Source organism: Budorcas taxicolor, chromosome 8, assembly GCF_023091745.1.
Source record: "Budorcas taxicolor isolate Tak-1 chromosome 8, Takin1.1, whole genome shotgun sequence".
Taxonomy (NCBI): Eukaryota; Metazoa; Chordata; class Mammalia; order Artiodactyla; family Bovidae; genus Budorcas; species Budorcas taxicolor.
In genome coordinates, this window is record NC_068917.1 from 31,832,150 (window position 1) to 31,857,867 (window position 25,718).

The window sequence follows — 25,718 nt, forward strand, 5'->3', positions numbered from 1 at the left end:
TCAGGGAAACGCACATTAAAGCCGCAATGGAATATCATCTCGTTACCTAACCAGGTCCGACTGCCCGAGATGCAGCGAGCCAAATGGCGAGACAGAGGTTTGCAGCAGAGAAAGGGTTTATTCACGAGGCAGCCAAGAGAAGAGATGGGGAGAACAAATCTCACATCCACCTCCCCAAAGGCCACGGGCTGGAGACGGTCCTGGGTAAAGCTGAGGTGTGGTGAGCATGAAGAGAGGTAACTGGAGATAAGAAAAAGGTGAGGTATCATCAGTCTGCACAGGCGCAACCAAGCTACGTGCTTCTCCATGGGACGCACGTTCTGAGGGTGGAGTTTTTGGTCTTCTGACGTCAAGAGGTCACTGAGTGTACAGTCAAGCATACCCATTGGAGGGATGGTGATCCCGCCAGTCCTAACCAGCTCAGACTCTAACTGGACACAGCTGACTCCAAGTTCCTGAGAAACCAACTCAGGCAAACATCTTTTAGGCTACATGATGCTTAGAGGACAATTCAAATGAAGCTTGATCAATGAAGGCAGGTTACAATTAATTATTTATTAAGCAATTTACAGTTTAATGGAGCTAACTGATGACTACCCTTGGTCTCAATCTCATGCCCATTAGAATGGCTATTATCAAAAAGACAAAAAATAAGTATTGGTGAAGATGTAGAGGAAAAGGGAATTCACGCGCTATTGGTAAGAATGTTAACTGGTGCAATCACTATGGAAAACAGTATAGAAATTACTCAAAAAATAAGTATATAACTACCATATGATCCAGCTATTCCACTTTTCCATATAAATCGCAATATGGAACAACTAACTTGAAAAGATATCTTGTTGCATCGCACCCTGCAAGTCTTAAAGTCGCCCAGCCTCGACACTAAAGAGCCTGGAGACAGTGACAGAGACACCAATGGTTTGCTGCAGCAGTCCCCAAACGTTTTGGCACCACAGACCAGTTTCACGGAAGACAATTTTTCCATGGACAGAGAGTTGGGGAAGATGGTTTTTGGATGAGTCAAGCACATTACAATTATTCTGCACTTTATGTCTAATCTAAATGCTGCTGCTGATCTAATCAGAAGGTACCAGTCTTCAGCTTGGAAGTTAGGAACCCTTGATTGATTGGATAGAGGGATCTTACACAAAGGGTCCTGGAGTGACACCCCACCATGTGTGGCAGATGCTGGGCAGGACGTGGGAACAGTCTTTGCTACTCAGGGGAGGAGGCGGCTACCACTTATAGAGGGAATTGACATCAGGTGGGCACATCAGTTTCCAGGAGCTAATTAAGCCTGATAATTAAGAGAACTGGATATTCATGTGAGTGAAGCAGGGACTGGTCAAACAGGGGATGTACCGAGAGCAAGAGAACAGCCATCGTGAGAGGCCGGACCGTACATATGTTCATCCCTATGTTTATCACAGCACTATATACAAGAGTCAACATATGCAAACAACCTAAGTGCCCATTAACAGATAAACAGACAAGGAAGATGTGGTCTATACATACAATGCAATACTATTAAACCGTAAAAAAAGGATGAAAACTAGCCATTTTCAACAACAGGGATGGACCTTGAAGGTACTATGCTAAATGAAATAAGCCTGACAGAGAAAGACAAACACCATATGATTTCACTCATATGGAATACAAAACACAAATAAAAACCAAAAAAAATGAAAAAACCAAGCCAAAGCAAACACAGATCCAGAGGACAGAGTAGTGATTACCAGAGGAAAAGGGTCTGGGGAGGACAAAATGGTTAAAAAGGGGCCAACTGTATGGTGCTGCATGGAAACCAGACTGGTGGAAGTGGGCATGCTATAGTGTATCCAGAAGTTGCATTAAAATGTACACGTGAAACTTAAATGTACATGTGAAACTTCCCTGGTGGCTCAGAGGTGAAAGCGTCTGCCTCCAATGCGGGAGACCTGGGTTCGATCCCTGGGTCGGGAAGATCCCCTGGAGAAGGAAATGGCAATCCACTCCAGTATTCTTGCCTGGAGAATCCCATGGATGGAGAAGCCTAGTAGGTTACAGTCCACAGGGTCGCAAAGAGTCAGACACGACTGAGTGACTTCACCTTCACCTTCACCTCCATTTTTTAAAAGAAGACATTGTTAAAAGAATACAGGTAAAGTCTACATGTAAGTAAAAAAGCAACCTCTAAAGACTGTTTAATTGTCACATATTGTCCTAAGTCATTCTTGGTTTGAGTAATTATAATCAAGATAACAAATATTAATGGTTATCAAAACAATCAACTGGGACAATATTGAACTAAATAACTAGAATTAGCAAAGTGAGATATTTGAATTAAGGATTTTAAAATAATGAAATGAAGTACTTAAATTTTTAAAGCTCTTACTGACAAATGTTAGATTAAGAAAACCACACAATATTAATGCTGCTGCTGCTGTTGCTAACTCACTTCAGTCGTGTCCAACTCTGTGCAACCCTGCAGATGGCAGCCCGCCAGGCTCTGCCATCCCTGGGATTCTCCAGGCAAGAACACTAGAGTGGGTTGCCATTTCCTTCTCCACTGCATGAATAAATACTAAAAGTTTTAATTATTTTTTAACAATTATATTCCCTCATTCCTGGTAGCTCTACTGAAATCCACAATTACAGATCTGACTGCCCATCAGCCCACCGGTCCCCAACCTTTTTGGCATCAGGCACTGGTTTCATGGAAGACAATTTTTCCATGGACAGCAGGGGCAGGGGCAGAGATGGTTCAGTCAGCAATACAAGCAATGGAGAGTGATAAGAAGTAGTAATGAGAAGCTTTGTTCATTTACCAACCTGCTCCTCACCTTCTACTGCACAGTTAGTCCATGGCCCAGGATTTGGGGACCTCTGCAATAGGCATCTTCCCTTAGATACCTCATAACCATCTCAAGTACTGCTGTTTTCCCTATTAAATCTGTTCATAATGTTCAATTGCTAAGTCATGTCCAACTCTGACACCATGGATTGTAGCCCGCCAGGCTTCTTCTCTGTCCATGAGATTTCCCAGACAAGAATACTAGAGCAGGTTGCCATTTCCTCCTCCGGGGGATCTTCCTGACCCAGGGGTCAAACTCGCATCTCCTGCATTGGCAGGTGGATGCTCCACCACTAAGCTACCTGGGAAGCCCCATGTGTGTGTGCGAATACTCAGTCGTAAGTCCTGTCCGACTCTTTGAAGCCCTATAGACTACAGTCTGCCAGGCTCCTCTGAGTTCTGGAATGGGTTGCCATTTTCTCTTCCAAGGGACCTTCCTGACCCAGGGATCAAACACAAGCCTCCTATGTCTCCTGCACAGCAGGCAAATTCTATACAACTGCACCAACTGGGAAGGCCTCTGTTATTTTGTTCAGTCACTCAGTCATATCCGACTCTGCCAGCCCACAGACTGCAGGACGCCAGATACCCCTGTCCCTCACGATATCCCAGAGTTTGCTCAAACTTATGTCCACTGAGCCGATGATGCCATCCAGGCATCTCATCCTCTGTTGCCCCCTTCTCCCTGCCCTCAGACTTTCCCAGCATCAGGGTCTTTTCGAATGAGTCAGCTCTTCACATCAGCTGGCCAAAGTATTGGAGTTTCAGCTTCAGCATCAGTCCTTCCAATGAATATTAAGGACTGATTTCCTTTCGGATGGACTGGTTGGATCTCCTTGCAGTCCAAGGGACTCTCTAGAGTCTTCTCAAGCACCACAATTTGAAAGCATCAATTCTTCGGGGCTCAGCCTTCTTTACGGTCCAACTCCCAGGTGGCGATAGTGGTAAAGAACCCACCTGCCAATGCAGGAAATGAAAGAAAATCAGGTTCAATCCCTGGGTTGGAAAAATACCCTGGAGTAGGAAATGGCAATCCACTCCACTATTCTTGCCTGGAAAATCCTATGGACAGAGGAGCCTGGCGGTCTACCGTCCACAGAAGCACAAAGAGTTGGACACTAATGGAGCAACTTAGCATGCATGCATGCTCATGCTCATATCCACACATGACTACTAAAAAAACCATAGCTTTGACTATATGCACCTTTGTCACAAAGTGATGTCTCTGCTTTTTAATACACTGTCTAGGTTTGTCATAGCTTTTCTCTCATGGAGCAAGTGTCTTAATTTCAAGGTTGCAGTCACTGTCCACAGTGATTCTGGAGCCCAAGAAAAGAAAGTCTGTCACTGTTTCCATATTTTTCCCCATCTATTTGTCATGAAGTGATGGAACTGGATGACATTTTCTTAGTTTTTTGGATGTTGAGTTTTAAGCCAGCTTTTTCACTCTCTTTCACTTGCAAGAGGCTCTTTAGTTCCTCTTTACTTTCTGTCATTAGTGTGGTATCATCTGCATATCTGAAGTTATTGATACTTGTCCCAGCAATCTTGGTTCTAGCTTGTGATTCATCCAGCCTGGCATTTTGCATGATGTACTCTGAATAGAAGTTAAATAAGCAGGGAGACAATATACAACCTTGATGTACTCCTTTACCAATTTTGAAGCAGTCTGTTGTTCCATGTCTGGTTCTAACTGTTGCTTCTTGACCTGCATAGAGGTTTCTTGGGAGACAGAAAAGGTGGTCTGGTATTCCCATCTCTTTAAGAATTTTCCAGTTTGTTGTGATCCACACAGTCAAAGGCTGCAGCGTAGTCAGTGAAGCAGAAGTATGTTTTTTCTGGAATTCCCTTGCTTTTTCTGTGATAGAACAGATGTTGGCAATTTGATCTCCGGTTCCTCTGCCTTTTCTAAATCCAGTTTGTACATGTAGAAGTTCTCGGCTCATGTACTGCTGAAAACCAGCTTGAAGGATGTTGAGCGTGACCTTGCCAGCAGGTGAAATGAATGCAACTGTGCAGTAGCTTGAGCATTCTTTGGCACTGCCCTTCTTTGGGACTGGAATGAAAACTGACCTTTTGCAGTCATGTGGCCACTGCTGAGTTTTCCAAATTTGCTGGCATACTGAGTACATCATTTTAACAGCATCATCTTTTAGGATTTGAAATAGCTCAGCTGAAATTCCACCACCTCCACTAGCTTTGTTCATAGTAATACTTCCTAAGGCCCACTTGACTTCACACTCCAGGAAGCCCTGGGAAGCCCTAAAACATGTTTATAATAGTCTTCTTTATATCAGCAAATTGAACAAACATCTGCCCAATTTTTCAAGTCAAAAACTTTGTAATCAGTCTTAATTCCTCCTTCTTTCACCTTATCCTCTCCATTCCCAAATCAAAACCATCCACAAGCACAAGAGGGCTTATCTACAAAATACATCCTCATTCATCTCCACTGCTAGATCATCAGCACTAACTACTCACCCCCAAACTTCAAAGCTAGTTTCATGTCGAACTGGGTCAATCCAATCCTACTGCTGGAACTTTATCTTTACTGAGCCAATGTCTCCCCTTCAAGTCACAACACCTCCACATGCCTTCTGCAAAGACATCACCATTTCCCAGGATCCTCAGCTGGAAGGAAAAAGGCTATGGGCTGCTCTTCTGCTATCCAGACATGAACCTTACTATGCCTTTTCACAATTTATCCATGGTCTCCAGCAACACCAGGTGCTGACTTCCCTAATGCTATGCAAGTTCTAACCATATCCTGAACCCATTTCAGGGTCTATTCCATGACACCTATTACTATCAGTCCTATTCATGTTGACCTTGACCTTCTCTGAACATAATGAAACTACTAGACACTTAATTTCTACACTGCTACTTACTTGTTTCATGTGTGTTTATTTCTCTCCCTCAAATGCAATAGAGTTTTAGTTCCTAAAGGCCAGGGATTATTTACTCCAGTGCCTGTCACAATGCTTTATACCCTTCAAGTATTTAATAAGTATTAAATGAATTAAATAATCCTTTATAAAATGTTCCCTGGTGCTTAGAACAGCACTTTACCCATAACAAGCACTGAGTAAATAGCCAGTGAATAAAAACTTTACAAATATAAAGCAAAGAAAAAAATAATCAAAAAAGATATAATTTCGAAATATAATTTGGACCTTATCAACATGTCAAAATTTTGTTTTAAATTAATTCTGATATTCCAGGGGGACCTTCAGAGGTATTACATTATTTACCATGAATTCTTCTTGAATAACAAAGCTTGTTTGAGGGTAAGGCTGGAAATTACTATAAGAGCAAATATGCCTTAAAAAAGAAAACTGGTGTTCTTTCAAAGAAGATTAAAGACTAATATTTTTCAAACAAACATAAGGAACATCACCTTCAGACAGAACAAAAGCATTCCTAGTACTGAGATAATCTGCTCCTCAGTGTGTTAATTTCAAAAATAATATTCACAAATTCCCCCTCAAAATATCTTTAAAAAGTTTAACAACCTGAAATTTTTATAGACTTTATATCTTCTACACAGATTTTTTTGACATGCCAAAAATTCTATCTAATTTCACTAGTTTTCCATGACTCTGATAAATTCAAAGTGCACTGAAAATGAAGGGAACAGGACAGCTTCTTCCCTTAATGAATTATGCACTTACTTCCTGAAATACAGAAGCTTTAAGGGACATCTATTGGCTTCCAGCAACCCATGAACTTTGAGACCTTGGGCCAGAAATCAGACACTTCCCTGTGTAGTAAAACTTTTTTTATCACTTTTACTTGCTGGGTTCTCATTCTTTACGTTGGCAAAAAGATAAATTGCAAACTGGGCAGTCAGTGACAAATAGACATCAAAGGACTTCATTTTAAAAGGTTTTATTTTTATGTTACCTATATTTCTTATACAATGGTAGCTTTTTAAAAATAATAAACATAACTCTGCCTGTTTTTCCTACAATGTAAATGTTTCTCTGTTAAAAAATAAAGCACATTTTGTGGAGAAACTGGAGTCTTCAATACATTGTCAATGGAAATGTTGAGATGGTGTGCACAGACTTTTGAAAAAGTTTGGCAGTTCTTCAAAAAGTTTAATACAAAGTTACCACACAACCCAGCAATTTCATTATCTGGCCTTCAATATATATACTGAAATCCCATAATAGTTATTTACTTACCTTAAAAACACTATCTTCATTTTGGAAGTTTCAGTTCAGTTCAGTTCAGTCACTCAGTCCCGTCTGACTCTTTGTGACCCGATGGACTGTAGCACACCAGGCCTCCCTATCCATCACCAACTCCCAGAGTTTACTCAAGCTCATGTCCGTTGAGTCGGTGATGCCATCCAACCATCTTATCCTCTGTCCTCCCATTCTCCTCCTACCTTCAATCTTTCTCAGCATTAGGGTCTTTTCAAATAAGTCAGTTCTTTGCATCAGGTTGCCAAAGTATTAGAGTTTCAGCTTCAGCATCAGTCCTTCCAATGAATATTCAGGATTGATTTCCTTTAGGATGGATTGGTTGGATCTCCCTGCAGTCCAAGAGACTCTCAAGAGTATTCGCCAACACCACAGTTCAAAAGCATCAGTTCTTTGGTGCTCAGCTTTCCTTATAGTCCAACTCTCAAATCCATACATGACTACTGGAAAAACCATAGCTTTGACTAGACAGACCATTGTTGGCAAAGTAATGTCTCTGCTTTTTAATATGCTGTCTAGGTTGGTCATAGCTTTTCTTCTAAGGAGCAAGCGTCTTTTAATTTCATTTGGAAGTTTAGCACGTCAGAAATAATAGGTGTCAAAAATGGTACATGCCTGTGTGTATTCTCTAGTTTCTAAGGCAATACAAATTATAAAACTATCCAAAGAGATAAGTCAAGCCCTCAAAAGAAAAAGAGTTCTCTTCATCATTTGACTGAAAATAAACTGTCAATACAGGCAAAATGCTTGATTTAGTGATTGTTAAAAGATATTACCTCAGACTGCTAGAAAGTTAGCATGACCTCTAAGATCAGATCTGTCTCATGCCTCCCTTCCTTATGGGCTTTCAGATCCTGAAAACAAAGCCTAGCTGGTTCTAGTCTCCTCTATGAAGGCTTCAAACTTTAACCACCTTCTCTTCTGAGTCGATAGCACTCTTTTGGCAAGTAATTACGTACAACGTCAGGATAAACCTTCTATTATTTAATTTTTCACATGTTTCTATAGTGCCTCTCCAACTAATTCTGACACTTTTTGAGGAAATAAGTATCTCACAGCATGAAACAGAGTGTTCCATAAAACTTATACATAACATTTATTCAATTAATAATTATATTCTGTAAAGTTATTTTGCTATTCTTACCTACGGTAGTAATTTTGCAATACAGTATGCTAAAATTTCAGTCTCTCTGAAAAAAGAAGTCTGAGAAAAACGAGACCAAGAACTATCAGCTTTGATTAACAGTGTGGCCCTGGTTAGCTTTTTCATACATTATCATGTTTAATTACTAAATAAACAAGATTCACTCAGAAAAGTAAGTTCCGGAAATATGAAACTGAGTTGTCACTAGACCTGTTTTCGGATATTACTTCATATACAAAACTAGCATGTTCCTAAAAGAAAGTATTTGTGAAGTAAAGTTGCTCAGTCGTGTCCGACTCTTTGCTACCTGGTTGCTAAAAACAACTTCTAAAACAATTATTTGAAAAGTAGTCAGAGAACTTTCCTATGTTTCATTAGAGGTGCCCAATCATAACAGTATGTACCGAACTGTGTCTAACTCTTTGTGAATCATGTCTCCCTATCATCATCAATATAAACAAGCTGCACTTTTACCTCTGAATATTTTTGGAATTCAATTTAAAAGTAAAAAAATTAACATCTAACAACCCTTTTATGAGTAACTTATTTCGAGCCAAATGTACTCTTAATAATGTGATGGAAGAGAAATAAAATGCAATATACTATGATGAACCTGAATTTCTTTGATTTTTGTTCTTCAATTCAAACTCACTTGACTTTACTAAGGGTTTCCCTGATAGCTCAGTTGGTAAAGAATCTGCCTGCAATGCAGGAAACCCTGGTTCAATTCCTGGGTCAGGAAAATACGCTGGAGAAGGGATAGGCTACCCACTCCAGTATTCTTGGGCTTCCCTTGTGGCTCAGCTGGTAAAGAATCCACCTGCAATGTGGGAGACCTGGGTTCCATCCCTGGGTTGGGAAGATCCTCTGGAGAAGGGGACTTTACTAAACTGTCACATAAACTAGAAGTGTTTAAAATAAACATCATATCAAGGGTTAACCATACTTAACTGACAGTGAAAAATCTTTAGTTTTAGAGAGGAAGTTCTTGTTCCAGTAATTTCATCTTTTCAGATAGAAAAGAAACAAGAATATAAATACTAAAATTACAAAAGCAAAGTCAGTAAAGCAATGTATCATGGTACTCAGTCCTGATGCTTCAGTAGGCAAAGATGTTTGAAATATATTTATATGATGGCCCAAAGTTATTTAAATTCACAAATTACCCAACCATGTAGCTAGCACATTTTAACTAATACTAAAACCATGCGAGAGCTTCCCAGGTGGCACTAAGAACCCTCCTGCCAACGCAAGAGACATAAGAGACACAGGTTCAATCCCTGGGTCAGGAAGGGCACAGCAACCCACTCTAGTATTCTGGCCTGGAGAATTCCACGGACAGAGGAGCCTAGCAGGCTACAGTCCATAGGGTCGCAGACTCGGACACGACAGAAACAACTTAAGAAAGTGAAAGTCGTTCTGTCTTGTCCGACTCTTTGCGACCCTATGGACTCTAACCCACCAGGCTCCTCTGTCCATGGAATTCCCCAGGCAAGAATACTGGAATGGGCAGCCATTCCCTTCTCCAGGGGATCTTCCCAACCCAGGGATCGAACCCAGGTCCCCCATATTGCAGGTGGAAGCAACTTAGCATGTACGCAAAAACATGCTAAAACCAAGCTTCCTACTCTAATTTCATTACCTAATAGCATTCCCGCTACCTGCTTTAAAGCTTAAACATCCGAAAGTCTTACAAATTATTCCGCATTTTTTCAAATAAAAGCTATTCATATCCCAAAACTGTTTTTTATTAAACTACCTTTTACTAACCACTTCTTTACAATAACCAAACACTAAACAGAGACTCTATGGATAAGTCATTTATTTTCCAGCAGATGGTATCTATTAATGGCTATGTTCTCCTGACATATAACATTTTCTATAACCCATAATCCTATGCAAAACTGTGGATTTTTCCCTCTCATGTTCTTATCAACATAATTTTTGAAGTTTAAATAATATAAAATGAAAATATCTTTATCTGCACTGCAGCTTGGGGAAAAAAGCAGAGATATAGAATTAATCATAGGAAAATATCCCAAAATGAAATTTATAGATACTGTAATATGCAATATAATATTAATTTACCAAATATAAACCCAAATTAAATGTTGCTGTATATCCAATTATATTTTATGAAAATTCAAATATTGTACATAAATAATACAGACAAATGCCAATATATAATATTAATGTACATTCAGGAATAATGAAAATGATACTTTCAATTTGCATATTCAGGGATCAAAGCCATATGTTACACATTCTTCAGGAAAAAAGTCTACAGTGAGAGCTGCTCCTGAGAAAGTGAATTGCTATGCCTTCCTGCAGATTTATAAAGGAAATGAGTTCAAAACACTGATAGGATAGTTTGAAATCAAGAATTTTGTTCTTTTCTCTCCGGATTGCTTTGACTGTTATGGGTCTTTTGTGGTTCCACACACATTTTAGGCTCGTTTCTCTTATTTCTATGAAGAAGTCCTTTGGTATTTTGATGGGGATTGAACTGAACCTGTAGATCGTTCTGGGTAGTATGGTCATTTTAACAATATTAATTCTTCTGATCCATGAACGAGGGATATGTCTCTCTTTGTTTGTATCTTCTATTTCTTTCTGCAAAGTCTTGTCATTTTTATTGTCCAGATCTTTTACTTTTCCAGTTAATTTATTCCTAAATATTTTATTGTTTCTGATGCTACTGTGAATGGGATTATTTTATTTTTCCAAGGCTTCTTCATTAGTGTAAAGGAATGTCACAGATTTCTATAAGTTGATTTTGTAACCTGCCACTTTACTAAAATCATCAATTACAATTAATTACATCAATTACATGTAATTACTTAATTACAATAGTTTTTGATTGACTCTTTGGGATTTCCTATATGTAAGATCATAGCATCAGTAAGCCATAGTGATAAAAACAATATGGCATTGGCACTAAAACAGACTTCTAGACCAATGGAACAGAATAGACAGTCAAGAATCAAATCCCACCCTATATGGTCAACTAATATTCAACAAGGGAATCAAGAAATCTAATGAGAAAAGGATAGTCTATTTAGCAAATGGTGCCGGAAAAATCGGAGAAACACGTACAGAACAATGAAACTAGACTCTTTTCTCATACCTCTCACAAAAAATTAACTCAAAATGGATCCAAGACTTAAACATAAGACCTAATACCATAAAACTCCTAAAGAAAACATAGAGATGAAGCCCAAGGATATCTGTCTTGGGGATAATTTTTTTTGGATATGACATCAAAAGCACAAGCAATACAAATAACAATCAACAACTGGGACTATATCAAATTCAAAAGCTCCTGCAGTGCAAAATAAACAATTAACAAAATGAGGTGATTGCCAGCAGACTGGAAGAACATTTTTATGGATCATGTATCAGATGAGGGGTTAATATTCAAAATACATAAAGAATTAATACAACTTAATAACCAAAAAAAATAGTTTTAAATGGGCAGAAGAACTAAATAGACATTTTTCCAAATAGGACATCAAAATGGTCAACAGACACATGAGAAGATGCTCAACATCACTAATCATCAGGGAAAGACAAGTAAAAACCACGATGAGATATCACCTCATGCCTGTTAAGATGGCTATCATCAAGAAGACAAGAGACAACAGGGGACAGTGAGGGCGTGGTGGAAAAGAAACCCTTACACACTGCTGGAAAGAAGGTAAGTTAGTCCAGCCACTGTGGAAAACAATATGACTGTGCCTCAACAACTTAAAACTAGACCTGCCATCCAGGAATTCTGCTTCTCAGAACATACCCAAGGAAATGAAAACAGTAATTCAGTGAGATACATGCACTCCCGTGTTTACCATAGCACTATTCACAATAGCCAAAATATGGAAACCACCCAAAAGACCATCAACAAATGAATGGGTAAAAAAGATTTACATACAGAATGTAACATTTTTCACCCATGAGAAAGGAATATATCCTGCCATTGGTGACAACATGAATGAATCTTGAAAATACTATGTTAAGCAAGACAGACAGACAAAGACAAGCACTGCAGAACATCACTTATATGCAGAGTCCAAAGAGATCAAACGTGTAAAAAAAACAACAACGTACAAGACCTACAGACTCCCAACAGAGTACCAGCTCCCAACAGACTGTCAGCTGATTTCTCAACAGAAACTCTACAAGCCACAATGGAAAGGCATAATATATTTAAAGTGATGAAAGCGAAGAACCAACCACCAAGAATACTCTACCCAGCAAGACTCTCCTTCAGATTTGATGGAGAAATCAAAAGCTTTCCAGACAAGCAAAAATTAAGAGAATTCAGCACCACCAAACCAGCTTTACAACAAATGCTAAAGGAACTTCTCTAGGCAGGAAACACAAGTAAAGGAAAAGACCTACAGAAAACAAACCAGAAACAATTAAGATACAGGTAACAGGATCATGCTGTGTGCTGTGCTCAGGCACTCAGTCATGTGCGACTCTTTGTGACCCCATGGACTGTAGCCTGCCAAGCTTCTCTGTCCATGGGATTCTCCAGGCAAGTAGCCAGTCATTTCTCCAGCAGATCTTCCCGACTCAGGGATCAAACCCAGATCTCCACACTGCAGGCAGATTCTTTATCATCTGATTAGATGTCATATATGTCCACTGAACATAGACAACAATACGGTACTATAAGCATATAATGTAATAAATATTACAAAGGCAACCATATCACAACACATTAATATTTCATAACACATTAATATTTCAAAGTAACAATGATGTATACCTTAAATTTATACCACACTGCATGTCAAATTTATCCCATTTTTTAAAAGTGATAGGAAATGAAGAAAATTGGAAGGTTCACAATACCTGATTTCAAGGCTAACCAAAAAATACAAAAATCAAACCAGTGTGGTACTGAAAACAGAGTAGACATATAAATAAATGGAATAGATGAGAAAGTCTGAAAAACAGACTTGGACAAATGCAACCAACTGATTTCTAACAAAAGTACAAAGTCTATTCAATAGAAAAAGGACAGTCTTTAAAGAAATAGTGCTAGAACATGGACATCCAAATGCAGGGGGGGAAAAAATCCCACCAACCCAAGCCTCACATCTTTACAAAAATTAACTCAAAATGGATCAAAGACCTATAAGTAAAACCTAAAACTATACAAAATCTAGAAAAAAACCAGGAAGAAATCTTGGTGACCTTGCACTAGGGAAAAGAGTTCTTAGATACAATACTAAAAGCCCAGGCCATAAAAGAAAAATGTATCAAATTGAACTTTATAAATTTAAAACACTTGTTCTGCAAAAGTTCTTTTAAGAGACTTGGGGAGAATACTTGCAAATCACATGTCTAATAAAGGACTTGTATCCAGAATATATAAACAATGTTTGAAATTCAGCAAGAAGAAAATAAGCAACGTAATTACAAAGTGGGCAAAAGATATAAAAAGATAATTCACCAAAGAAGATGCAAATAAGCATATGAAAAATACTCAACATTATTATTCATTAGGGAAAGTCTAAATTAAAATCATAATGACATAGCACTACACACCTATTAGAATAGCTAAAAAGAAAAAGAAAAAAATGATGAAAGCACATGCTGGCACAGATGCAGAGCAATTAGAACTTTCTTACAAGCCTAGTGAGAAGGCAAAATGACAGCCACTTGGGAAAACAATTTGATAGTTTCTTATAAAGTTAAATACATACTTACCATATTAACAAAAATCAGAATCCTAAGTATTCACCCCCCCCCAAAAGTTGTTAATTTATATACAGAGTACATCATGTGAAATGCCAGGCTGGATGAAGCACAAGCTGGAATCAAGATTGCCAGGAAAAATATCATTAACCTCAGATACACAGACAACACCACCCTTATGGCAGAAAGTGAAGAAGAACTAAAGAGCCTCTTGATGAGTGAAAAAGTTGGCTTAAAACTCAACATTCAAAAAACTGAAAAAGTTGGCTTAAAACTTAACATTCAGAAAACTAAGATCATGGCATCTGGTCTCATCACTTCATGGCAAACAGACGGGGAAACAATAGAAACAGTGACAGACTTTATTTTGGGGGTCTCCAAAATCACTGCAGATGGTGACTACAGCCATGAAATTAAAAGACGCTTGCTCCTTGGAAGAAAAGCTATGACCAACCTAGACAGCATATTAAAAAGCAGAGATATTACTTTACCAACAGAGGTCATTCTAATCAAAGCTATGGTTTTTCCAGTAGTCCTAAATGGATGTGAGAGCTGGACTATAAAGCTGAGCGCTGAAGAATTGATGCTTTTGAACTGTGGTCTTGGCGAATACTCTTTTTTTTTTTTTTAATGTGAATGCTTTTATTTTATTTATTTATTTATCTATTTTTAATTTAAATTTATTTATTTTAATTGGAGGCTAATTACCTTACAATATTCTTGAGAGTCCCTTGGCCTGCAAGGAAATCAAACTAGTCAGTCCTAAAGGAAATCAATCCTGAATATTCATTGGAAGGACTGATGCTGAAGCTGAAACTCCAATACTCTGGCCAGCTGATGTGAAGAACTGACTCATTTGAAAAGACCTTGATGCTGGGAAAGATTGAAGCTGGGAGGAGAAGGGGACGACAGAGGATGAGATGGTTGGATGGCATCACTGACTCCATGGACATGAGTTTGAGTAGGCTCCGGGAGTTGGTGATGGACGGGGAAGCCTAGCATGCTGAAGTCCACAGGGTTGCAAAGAGTCAAACATGACTGAGAGACTGAACTGAACTGAATGATCCACAAAAACCTACCCATGAATGTTAAAAGCATGTTTAATCATAATCGTAAAAAAATTAAAACAACCCAAAGGCCCATCAGCAAGTACCTAGATAAACAGTGCTACATCCATACAATGGAATATTACTCAGCAGTAAAAAGGAGGGAGCTACCGATACAACCAACAATGCGAATAATTCCCAAACATATTTTGTTGAGTGAAGAAACACCTAAAATGCTACATACTGTATGATTTCAGTTATATAACATACTGAGGCTTCCCTGATAGCTCAAGTGGATAAGAATCCACCTGCCAAAGGAGGAGACTCAGGTTCAACCCCTGGTCTGGGAAGTTTCCACATGCCACAGAGTAATTACCCCGTACACCACAACCACTGAGCTTGTGCTCCAGAGCTCAGGAACCACAACTACTGAGCTCTCGTGCCAAAACCACTGAAGCCCACGGGCCCTAGAGCCAGTGCTCCGCAAGAGAAGCCAGTGCAATGAGAAGCCCACATCCACAACTAGACTCAAGCCCTCACTCTCTGCAACTAGAGAATAAGCCTATGCAGCAACAAAGACCCAGCACAGCCAAGAAATAATAAATAAATACAATTTATATAATATTCTGGAAAAGGCAAGACTGTAGGGGTGCAACAAACCTGCAGTTCCCATATATAGTCAGTTGTTTCTTCTCAAAGGGTAGGGATACTAAACCAGGAAAAGTCAAGTCTTGAATAAATGGTGTGGGAAAATGAACCTCAGCCTCCATTTAACATCACACACAAAAATTAATTTGAGATGGATCACAGATCTAGACAAAAAGTTAAAATTATAAAACCTCTAGAAGAAATGATATGTTATCTTCAGAATCTTGGGCTATAGAAAGATTGCTTACCACATAAAAGTACTCAAAAGAGAAAAAGATTTCTAAGTTGAACTTCACCAAAATTTTAAAACTTGTGATCATCAAAATAAATACTAAAAAATAAAATGGCAAGTGAGATACTGAAAGAAGATACCTGGGACACATATGTATGATAAAGAATTATATGCAGAATTTATAAAGAACTTCTGAAAATCAATAATAAAAACACAAACAACCCAAAATTTTAATGTACAAACACCTGAAGAGACACTTCACAAAAGAAAATATGTAAATGACAATAAGAGCATAAAAAGTGCTCAACATCATATCCACCAAGAAAATGTGAAAATCACAATGAAATTCCATTTTGAAACAACTAGAATGGCTAAAATTTAGAAGACTGACAATAACAAACTTTGCAGAGGATATAGAACAATGAAAATTCTCACAAATTGATGGTAGAAATATAAAGTGATAGAACCATTTTGAAAAAAATGTCTGATAGTTTTTTTGTATATATACATCTGTCTTATAAACTAGTGTAGTTAAACTACACTCTTAACTACAAAATGAAAACATATGTCAATAAAACAGTTAGACAATAATGTTTGCAACAATTTTGTTTACAATAGCCAAAAGCTGGAAAAAAGACAAATATCCATCAATTCACAATTTATCAAATTGTGGTATAAAGTGGAATACTACTCAACTATAAAAAAGAATGAAATGAGAAATACAACAAGCATGAATATTAAAAAAATAAATGTTGAGGGAAATAAACCAACCACCGAAGACTACACACTGAATGATTCTAGAACAAAGGAAAATAATCTGTGATGACAGGTATCAGAACATCAGAATTCTGGGTGCCTACGGGGAGTGGAAACTGACCAGAAGAGAGCACAAGAGAACTTTCTGAGGTAATGAAAATGTTTAAGTCTTAAATGGGGCGATGGGTACATGGGTGCATACACTGATCAAAATATCATACTATATACTTAAAATCTGTTCACTGTATGTCAATATTGTCTCTAACAAATTTATTTAGGTCTCTTCAGTGGTAGAAAATGCAGACGATATCACATGGCATGTAGTGAACAAAAGTCCACTTTTAGAGAGTGTATGAATTCATTCAAATTCACAGATAAGCTTAACTTCATATGGGGCTTAAATGCTTGGGAAAACAGAGTGGTCTTATTTTAAGCAACTGGAAACTGTTTATTGGCAAATTTTTAAAATGTGGTTTCTTTTTTAATTAGACTTGACAATATAAGAATGAGTGGATCAAACAAAGAGGTTAAAACTGAATCAACTATGAGAAGTCTATACAAAAAAAGTATAGACTGTCATTGTTATTTCTGATTGGGCAGGAATGAGAGTTAGCAATATAAAGTATGTTGATAATATCTTGTATAAGAAAAAAATATGATTTTGCTAACTACACATAACTTCTGTTCTCAATCAAATCCAACACAGAGGACGTATTACCTCTCACAACCAACAGGTTTGCTATAGGGTCTATAACTATAATTCAAAGTCTTCAACGTTAGGAACTACAGCAAATTTCAACCCCAAATGAATTAAAATGATGGTTCACATATTAATAGAAATCTCCACAAATGGAATAAACTGGATCAAAGTATATCTACACTAAAACTGATAATATTTTACCAAAATTTCTTAACCTTTATTTTTAAAATGAAGGAAATACAATTTTAGTATTTAATTGATCTGTGCATTTTTAACCAGAAACCCATTTACTTTCAAACTTAAGTGAGACAATCCTTAATCCACCCGAGTGCATGCATATGCATGCATGCCCATTTGTGTACGTGTCTTTGCACAATCACATGTACATGTAACCCAAACAAGCAAGTTCTGTGTGGTTCTCCGAAGCTTTAACTGACTTGGTATTGGTATTAAAAGAACACACTTGAAAGCAAAAGATCGAGCATCCCGTTTTTAAAGCTCTTTGTGGCAGTAACATACCTGTGCCCTCTTCTGCACCTCCAGGAGGAGTTCAGAGTACTGCAGCTCCAGTTCCTTCTTTTGTTTGTGCCAGCAGCTCTCCTGGGCTTTGATCTGCTCTGCCACTTTGTTAAAGGTGTCTTCCTGGGTTTGCTGAAGCTCTTTCATCGTATCAGACTTGTTTTTACAGATATACTCTAGATGACTTATCTAAATGGTAAAATGCAATACAGAACAAGATATGCTCACCAATGTGTTCTTTGTATCATCCCCCCCAAAAGCTATTCTAGAATTTTCTACTATATTTTAGGCCTTAAGATCATACAAAAATTTTAAGCTAAAATGAAAAATAAATGAAGAAACAGGAGTTAGTAGAACAAAACTATATTTTAGCAGAAAATGTTTCACTTATATGTATAGATGACATGTTTCTCTAATAAAATTCTATGTGTGTGCTCAGTCACCCAGTTGTGTCTGACTCTCTGTGACCCCATGGGCACAGCCCACCAGGCTCCTCTATCCATGGCATTTTCCAGGCAAGAATACTGAAACTGGTTGCCATTTCCTATTTCAGGGGATCTTCCTAACCCAGGGATCAAACCCAACCCTCCTGCATTGGCAGGTGGATTCTTTACCACTGTGCCACCTGGGAAGCCCCAATAACTAACAAAGTTACTTATTCTACAATCAATTTTACTGAGAAAATTAAGAAGAATATTTCTACCTCTAGAACCAAAGCTCAAGCTGTTCAGATATTTCAGTGGAAAAGGAAGTATTTAAATGAGATTTCCAAATCTGCAAACATTTTACATATAATAAAGCAGAATGTTCCAGTCATTTTTTATTTCACATTCAAAACACTGGAAAGCAAATCTAACATGTATGACAATTAACAATGTTTTGAAATTATGAAAAACTATTAAAATACAATACCATATCAGAGAGCTAAAACATGTACTCATTTTAATTATCGGTAATTTGGAAATCTGTTACATACACATTCACAGCTAAGAACAGTATCTCCACTTATCACAATTTATTCCCTTATTTCCTCAATCCTACTTCTCAATGCCTGTGACTGTTTGCCAATCAGACCAAGATAAAAATGCTCTCACTCAAAAACTGGGCCAAGATGCTGTTTCATTACTTCAACAGATTAACAAAAAAAATTTAGGGAACAATTTTCCTCTCTGTATCCCTTAAGGGCAAATGTCACTGCAACTAAGACCTAGAAACTAGATCATATAAATATAGTTCTAACTAGTTCAACAGACTCAGGATAAGAATCAACACCTTTAACGGAGAAACACGTTGGACTGCTAAGCCACTTTAATTTTCAATAACCAAAAGAAGGTTTTTAAATTTTTTTTGAAAGACCGAATTCCTAGGTTTGTGAATGTTAAAGGGATGATAAAAGTCCCGTTTTCTCCTACAATATGTCCTCCTTACTTTCTAAAGCACTGAATGGGTTTTGTAATATACAGTTTGTTCTATTACAAGAAATGTCATAAACATAATTTTTAAATTTTAAGTGCTTTTAAAGTAACATCTCATTATTTCCTGAGCAAAGAATTTTAGGATCATGTTTTTGAATAACTGATTCTTGTTTCTATTTTATGCTAACATAAAGAGTTGGTTTATTAATGTAAATGACTAAGTTCTTTGAATTGCTTCATCAGTAAGATTAATTTATTTTCTTTTAATTAGGTCCCTGTGGCTAACACTGGCTAGTAGTATTAGCATGTCCTACACAGAAAGTGGAGCTCAGAGACTTCATACAGACTTCAGTCACATTTACATGCCCACAGCAATGGCATCAAACTGAGTTGTAGACAAGCCATAATTAATGGTATTGAATTATTAACACCCAAATTCTTTTTGAAATAAGATGAATGTCAGCCCTTCTTAATGATACTGTGATGTGGACAAATGTCACTGAATTTAATAGAGGAATCTGGTGCCTGAGGACAGTTACCTTCTCATTAGCCCTGTTGAGGTCTACAATCAGGGCATCAACATTCTCCTGCAAGACTGCACAAAGCTCAGACCAAGAGAATTTATCCAGCATGCCTTCTGGTTGTTTTATGAGCACAGAGCCTGCTATCAAGTGCTGATACAAGGTATGAAGGAAGGTTAGCTTCTCCTGTGAGAAAAAAAGAAATTAATTCCAGTATATAAACACTGTAAGAAGTAAAACACATAATTCACATGGTGAAGAATTTATGTCAAAAATCCTAGAAAGGAATTAAAATACTCAAGTATGGGAATATGGTCATCTTGGGGACTTTTTTAACATTCAAAGTTAAACATCAGATAGAAACTTACAATTGCTTACACTTAGTAAAAAATCTCAAGTGTAGAAGCCAAACGACCTGGGTTCTGAGGCCAGCGCTGCTACAACTGAGGACGTGATCGAGCCAGTGTCTGTTCGGGCTTCACCTTCCTTGGCTTTAACATGAAGTTTCTAGACTAGATGCTTCTAAGCTCTTCTAACTAGAAGTTAACATGGTAATTCCATAATTTTATATTTACATTTGCCAAAAGAGATGTTAAGTCAAAAAACCAAAATAAAGAGTGTACCCAACACTGTTAAAGAAAAAGCTATACCAACATCTGCACTTTACATGCACACAATTACTCAGCTTTCCTCCTCCTCCAGAGATTCTGGTTTACTTACCACTTATAGGAAATCTATCCTAAGCCCCTTAGGCAAAGCAGACAGTGATATGAAAGAGATGGAAGATAGTCTCATTATTTTCCCCCACTTAGAAGTTTATATTGGACTTGGCAAACTGGGCATTTATAGGTGTTTAAATATCACAAACTTAGCAGTCCAAAAAAGAAAGAAAGAAAGAAAGAATATAGCTGCCCAAGACATAATTTAAAACTGTTCAATTAAAAATATGTAAAAAATTCTCTCAAATTATATTGCTACTGTTGTAGCTAAACCATCCATTGCTTAATGACCTAGAAACACTATACTATAGCATTCATTAAAAAGCTGATTTCCACCTTGAAAACAAAAAGGGAATTTACTTACTAAAATGCCAAATTGCTCTCGTTATAATACATTTTTATCCTTAAAGTCAAAGAATGGAATTCAAGACAAGGTAATTGTGAAAAGCTGCAAAATGAGCATTTTAGGTAGATAAAATAAGTTCTCTCAAGGTTTTTTAACAGACCAACAGGAAAACCTTTAAAAGAAATTTTAAATTTCTATTTTAAAAACAGGAATTCTAATCTTCCAGATAAGAACTGAACATAGCATATATAAAAGTTTTGTAGTTAGAAGCTGTGGTGAAAGTTTCCAATATACATAAAAATACATATCTTTCATTCTCTCTATATGTCATTGTAGATTTTTTCCAAATATAACAATTTAAACCCCCCCAAAAAATTTGAATATGTAGCTATATCCACAACTTGAATTAAGATATAAGAAGAATCTTTATAACAATGCTATGTATCTTTATTTTTTAAGCAATTAAAGATGTCGTTTGCATTTTCAACTAAATTGAGACATTCAAAAATCTTATTAAATATAACTAGCCAAACATAATACTCAGGCACTAACAATCTTCCCTCTCCGCATTTTGCCAAGTGATCGAGTGCTTCCTAAAGGGTAATTCATTGTGTCGCCATCACGCCCTTTTTGCTTGGGCTGTGATGAACCATGCATGACAATCATCCATTTGGCGTGAAAAGAGAATCTCAAGATCCAAAATCAATTCACACATGTTGAACCCAACCACAATCCTGTAGACATGCTGACTTTACAATACAGTCAGCCTTCTAGTTTCCTTTACTTTAATCATTATCTGATGTGTAGAACAATTCCAGCCCCTTCATGTGGACGCAATTTAAATCCCAGACTGAAAGAAGAGTGGGAAGAATGTTTCCTTTTTACTCTCTTGGCATTCATGTTCATATTTGTTCGAGTAATGAACTCAATATGCAAGACGACTCAGATAAACTAGCTCCACGCTAGCTAAACTAGCTCTACGTCCCATGGGTAAAAGAAAATATAAGATTACAATTCTACTCACACAGGCTCATACAGTCTGGAAGAGTCTGTCATAATATTTTAAGAAGTCATTAATAAATTAACATGGATAGGCAACCCCCAAGGACATCCAAATGAACTTTTTAACTGTGTGAGACTTCTATTTTTCTAAATTTTGATTAATATCTTACAATTATAAAAAATAAGGCAACTTTCAATTAAAGTAGATATTATTCCTGTTTTGCAAATAAGGAAGCAAAGATGTGGAGAGACCAAACCATGTGGCTTGTCCATATTCACAGTTTGTAAACATAAGTACCTCGATCCAAGTCAGTTCTTTCAGGTTACAAAAAAGATTCTTTCCACCATGTCAGGCTACTAAACTACTGAAATAAAAAAATTATTTTGTCACTGACACACAAGACTGTTAGGAGCATAGCTGCTTGAAATAGTAGGTTCTAACAGAGAAAATAACTTGTACAAATGATAAAACAGTTAAACTACTTTATTTCTCTCACAAAATTGTATCATACAAGAGTAATGGAATGGCTGGTTTTGCAGCTGGCATGAACACTTCAAAACAGCTGAGAAGAATTTTTTGAATTAAATAAGAGTAAAAAGACCCACTTGACAGATGTAAATTTCTAAAAGTGAGGTTAGTGCAAGGCCTTCCTGACAGTCCTCTTGTCCCAGGTAATACCTCAGTATCCTTATGGAAAGCCTGGGAAAGCTTCTGAAGTTCACTCTCAGATTGGGCTGCTCGCGCCTTTTCTTTCTCCCAACAGTGCAGCACATTCTGCAGTTCCACTTTCAAAGTGTTTATTAGAGCCTCTCTGTCTGCACATTTAGTGCGCAAATGACTTAACTCTTTACTGACATCTCCCAGCTTATCCTGAAGGTCCTGTTGGAGACACCAAACAAAAAGATGGTGGGAAGATCATAACACTTAAATATAAAATTTTAATCAAAAAACCTATTCCAAAAAGCTCTTTACAAGAGTTCTCCTTTCAGCTCATTATTAAAAAAAAAAATTGGTAGCTCAAAAACTTTAAAATAACATTTAAAATATAAATCTCCTACATTTACCATAAGAATATTTACTTCCCAATGATATTTCAAATGCCAGTAGAAATCTCAAATACATGACATAAAATTCTGCTTCACTTTTCAGTTCTTACCCTTAACAGATTTCATTCAAGTACATCCATGACAAACAACATGAACCCACACCAAAAAATTCCAACTCTGAGAGTTGCCTTAGTATAATTTTTCAAAGATGCAGTACATAAAAGCAGCACAAAAAATAAACCGTTGTCCTGGACCTTAGCTAGGTGTGATCTCAGCCCACTACTAGGCATGATGTACTTAAAACAATGACTCCACTCCAAAATTATGAAAACTGACTCCAAGCACTGATGTGCTTACATAAGATATGTTGACTGTGTAGCTAAGGTTGGACATCAAATCTTAAAACAATATTTGAATCTATGGTACTATCATTAAATCTGGGAAATGAATTTTTCCTTGAACCAAAACAATTTCCAGTAAAGTTTTTTCAATGAAAAATCATTCTTATTTTGATCAACAATTAAAAAAAAATTTTAAGCGGTATCTAAACATATTTAATGAAAAAAAGGAAGATATATTTTCATATAGCTCTCCTTAAAAATATCCCCTAGATAATTACATTAGTTTCTTAACACAACAGGAAAAAGCTTTTCTAAATTATGATACCTTAATACTTTTAGTGTGAGATTCTATCTTCTGTTTGGTAGAGTCAAGTTCATTAGATGCCTTTTCCTTAGCATTATTCATGTTGCTTAGCTGATGAAAAAAAAATGTAAGTAACTTTTAAAATATTTTCCAAGGGTGGATAACTCAAAAGCTAATCTTTAAATTTTTATGCAATTATCAAATACAAACTTTTGATAGTAATTCAGTCTTAAAAATGTATTTCTTTTGGTTAATAATGCAATTTCCGTCACAAGTTCACATGCTAAAACGAAAAGCAAGCATTCAAGCTTAAAATGTCAGTGATATTGTTGTATATTTACCAGCTATCTGGATAAAGGATTTCATTCTTACTGTAAACAAATATGACTTTATTTTTAAAATCCTACAGGACCAAAATGCCAGAAGGAATGGCATCTATACGGAAAGAAAAAAGGACAGAGCAAAAGCCTGTTCTTTCTACATCATGAGGGTATCCGCGGGTCTCTCACTCCATATGACAACCTCAGGGTCGGTCACATGCAGTCCTACTGGGAAGGCTTGTGGCAGGTCATCAGTTGGTCCCGCTCTGCTTGTGATTTATTTTCTTTGACAGTTCATTCTTCTTTCTGTCAGACTGCTCTTTTTGCTTTCTTTGCAGCCACCCCCTTGGTCTCCCCACTGCTGTCTCTGGCACTGGTTCACAACAAAGCGCATTACTAAGCCAAAGCCTGCTGAGTCGACTTTTCAACTGTGCTGAAGATCATGTGACATTCATCCTCCCAAATAACAATTCGCTGTGGGTAATATGTTCCTACTTACCCTGCAGCTTCCAGACCTAGGCCTCAGAAGAGGTGCATAAACTACTAACAATACAGGTTGTCTTGTCTCACTGGGAAAGACGGCAATGTTTGCTCTTTATAGAAATTTAATTATTCCAGTGGTCATTTTCTTTAGAAGGCACTAAGAAAACTCACTTTTCCTTCTTTCTTCACCTTAGCAAACTAAAGTAAAATATGGCTCTTTTGAAATGGGAAATATAAGGGTTTCATGGCCTTTGTATTACACGAAACAAAGAGATAAACACAGAGGGATAAATACTAAATAACATGTTTTATAACTTGTCTTCAGTTAGAAAAATTGTCTGTTGTTTTACTAACTGTGTTTAACGTAGTTATTTCATATTTTCTAATTTGATAAGATGTAACTAAATAAACTCTTCAATTTTTAAAGCACAAGTTCATAAAACATTTTAATACCCAAGAAAATTATCAATCCACAAATTAAACAATACAAAAGAGAAGATAACATGTACACACATGGCTAATTCATGTCAATGTATGGCAAAAAACACTACAATACTGTAAAGTAATTAGCCTCCAATTAAAATAAATAATTTTTTTTTAAAAAGAAGATAAATAGAAGCATGAGTTTTTTCAATCAGGAAACCAAAACCTCCACGCTACATCAAGCAGATATTTGTTTTTAAAAAACTTCTAACAGTCACTCCCTTTACAGAATGCAAACTAATTTCTTTCTTTTTTAGTAAGATCTCTACAATTTGTAGAACTCTTAAGCCAAAATATTGACAAACCCTAAATGTCCACTACCTATTCCAAATCTCATGAAAACACATTAACATTTAAATATCATATTAACTGAGTTGCACGGCTTTTTTAATTATATTAAAAGATAAATTATGAAGACCAAGAAGTGACAGTCTTTAGAACTCCAAAAATAGCAGTGTGACAGAAGAGTTACAAAAACACAAGTGAGACCTGACTTTCGGCCACACTCACAGAGAAAACAGTGACAGACAACTTATTATTTTTTTATCTGTGAGGCTGTCAAATCAACATTCGCAATATTTTTGACCTTTGTAACAAGCAAGTAATACGTACTGCTGCAGGCCGAAGGCTATGTGTGTGGAGCCAAACAGTGCAAGTGTTACCTCATTAGATGCATCTTCCAGCTTGTTCTGGTAATCTGTCAAGGTACGTCTCAAAGTCTCAAGGACAACAGAGAAGCTGGGAGGTTTATCTTTGTCCTTGTGGATGCCTACAGAAAAATACAGAATGAAAATATACCATTAAAGTCACAAAGAGACAACAGTTAGCTGAAAAGACATCATGATACATAAGTAGACTCATTCTTCTAAGTATACTGCTGTATAGCCAAGTATTAATCGATTTCTAAACAAGTGGTCAAATTAAGTTCATAATATATCAAGT

At 36.9% G+C, this 25,718-nt stretch overlaps 1 protein-coding gene across 1 annotated transcript in view; it reads right to left on the reverse strand.

The window, feature by feature from the left end:
* CCDC171 (coiled-coil domain containing 171) overlaps positions 1–25,718 on the reverse strand; it is a 321,044-nt gene that overhangs the window by 193,161 nt on the left and 102,165 nt on the right. The window contains exons 11-15 of the mRNA XM_052645254.1: positions 25,439–25,545; positions 23,512–23,601; positions 22,478–22,678; positions 19,750–19,917; positions 17,796–17,984 (exon numbers count right to left, since the gene is read on the reverse strand). Coding sequence (XP_052501214.1) covers positions 17,796–17,984; positions 19,750–19,917; positions 22,478–22,678; positions 23,512–23,601; positions 25,439–25,545 — 755 coding nt within the window. The remainder of the gene's footprint in view (positions 1–17,795; positions 17,985–19,749; positions 19,918–22,477; positions 22,679–23,511; positions 23,602–25,438; positions 25,546–25,718) is intronic.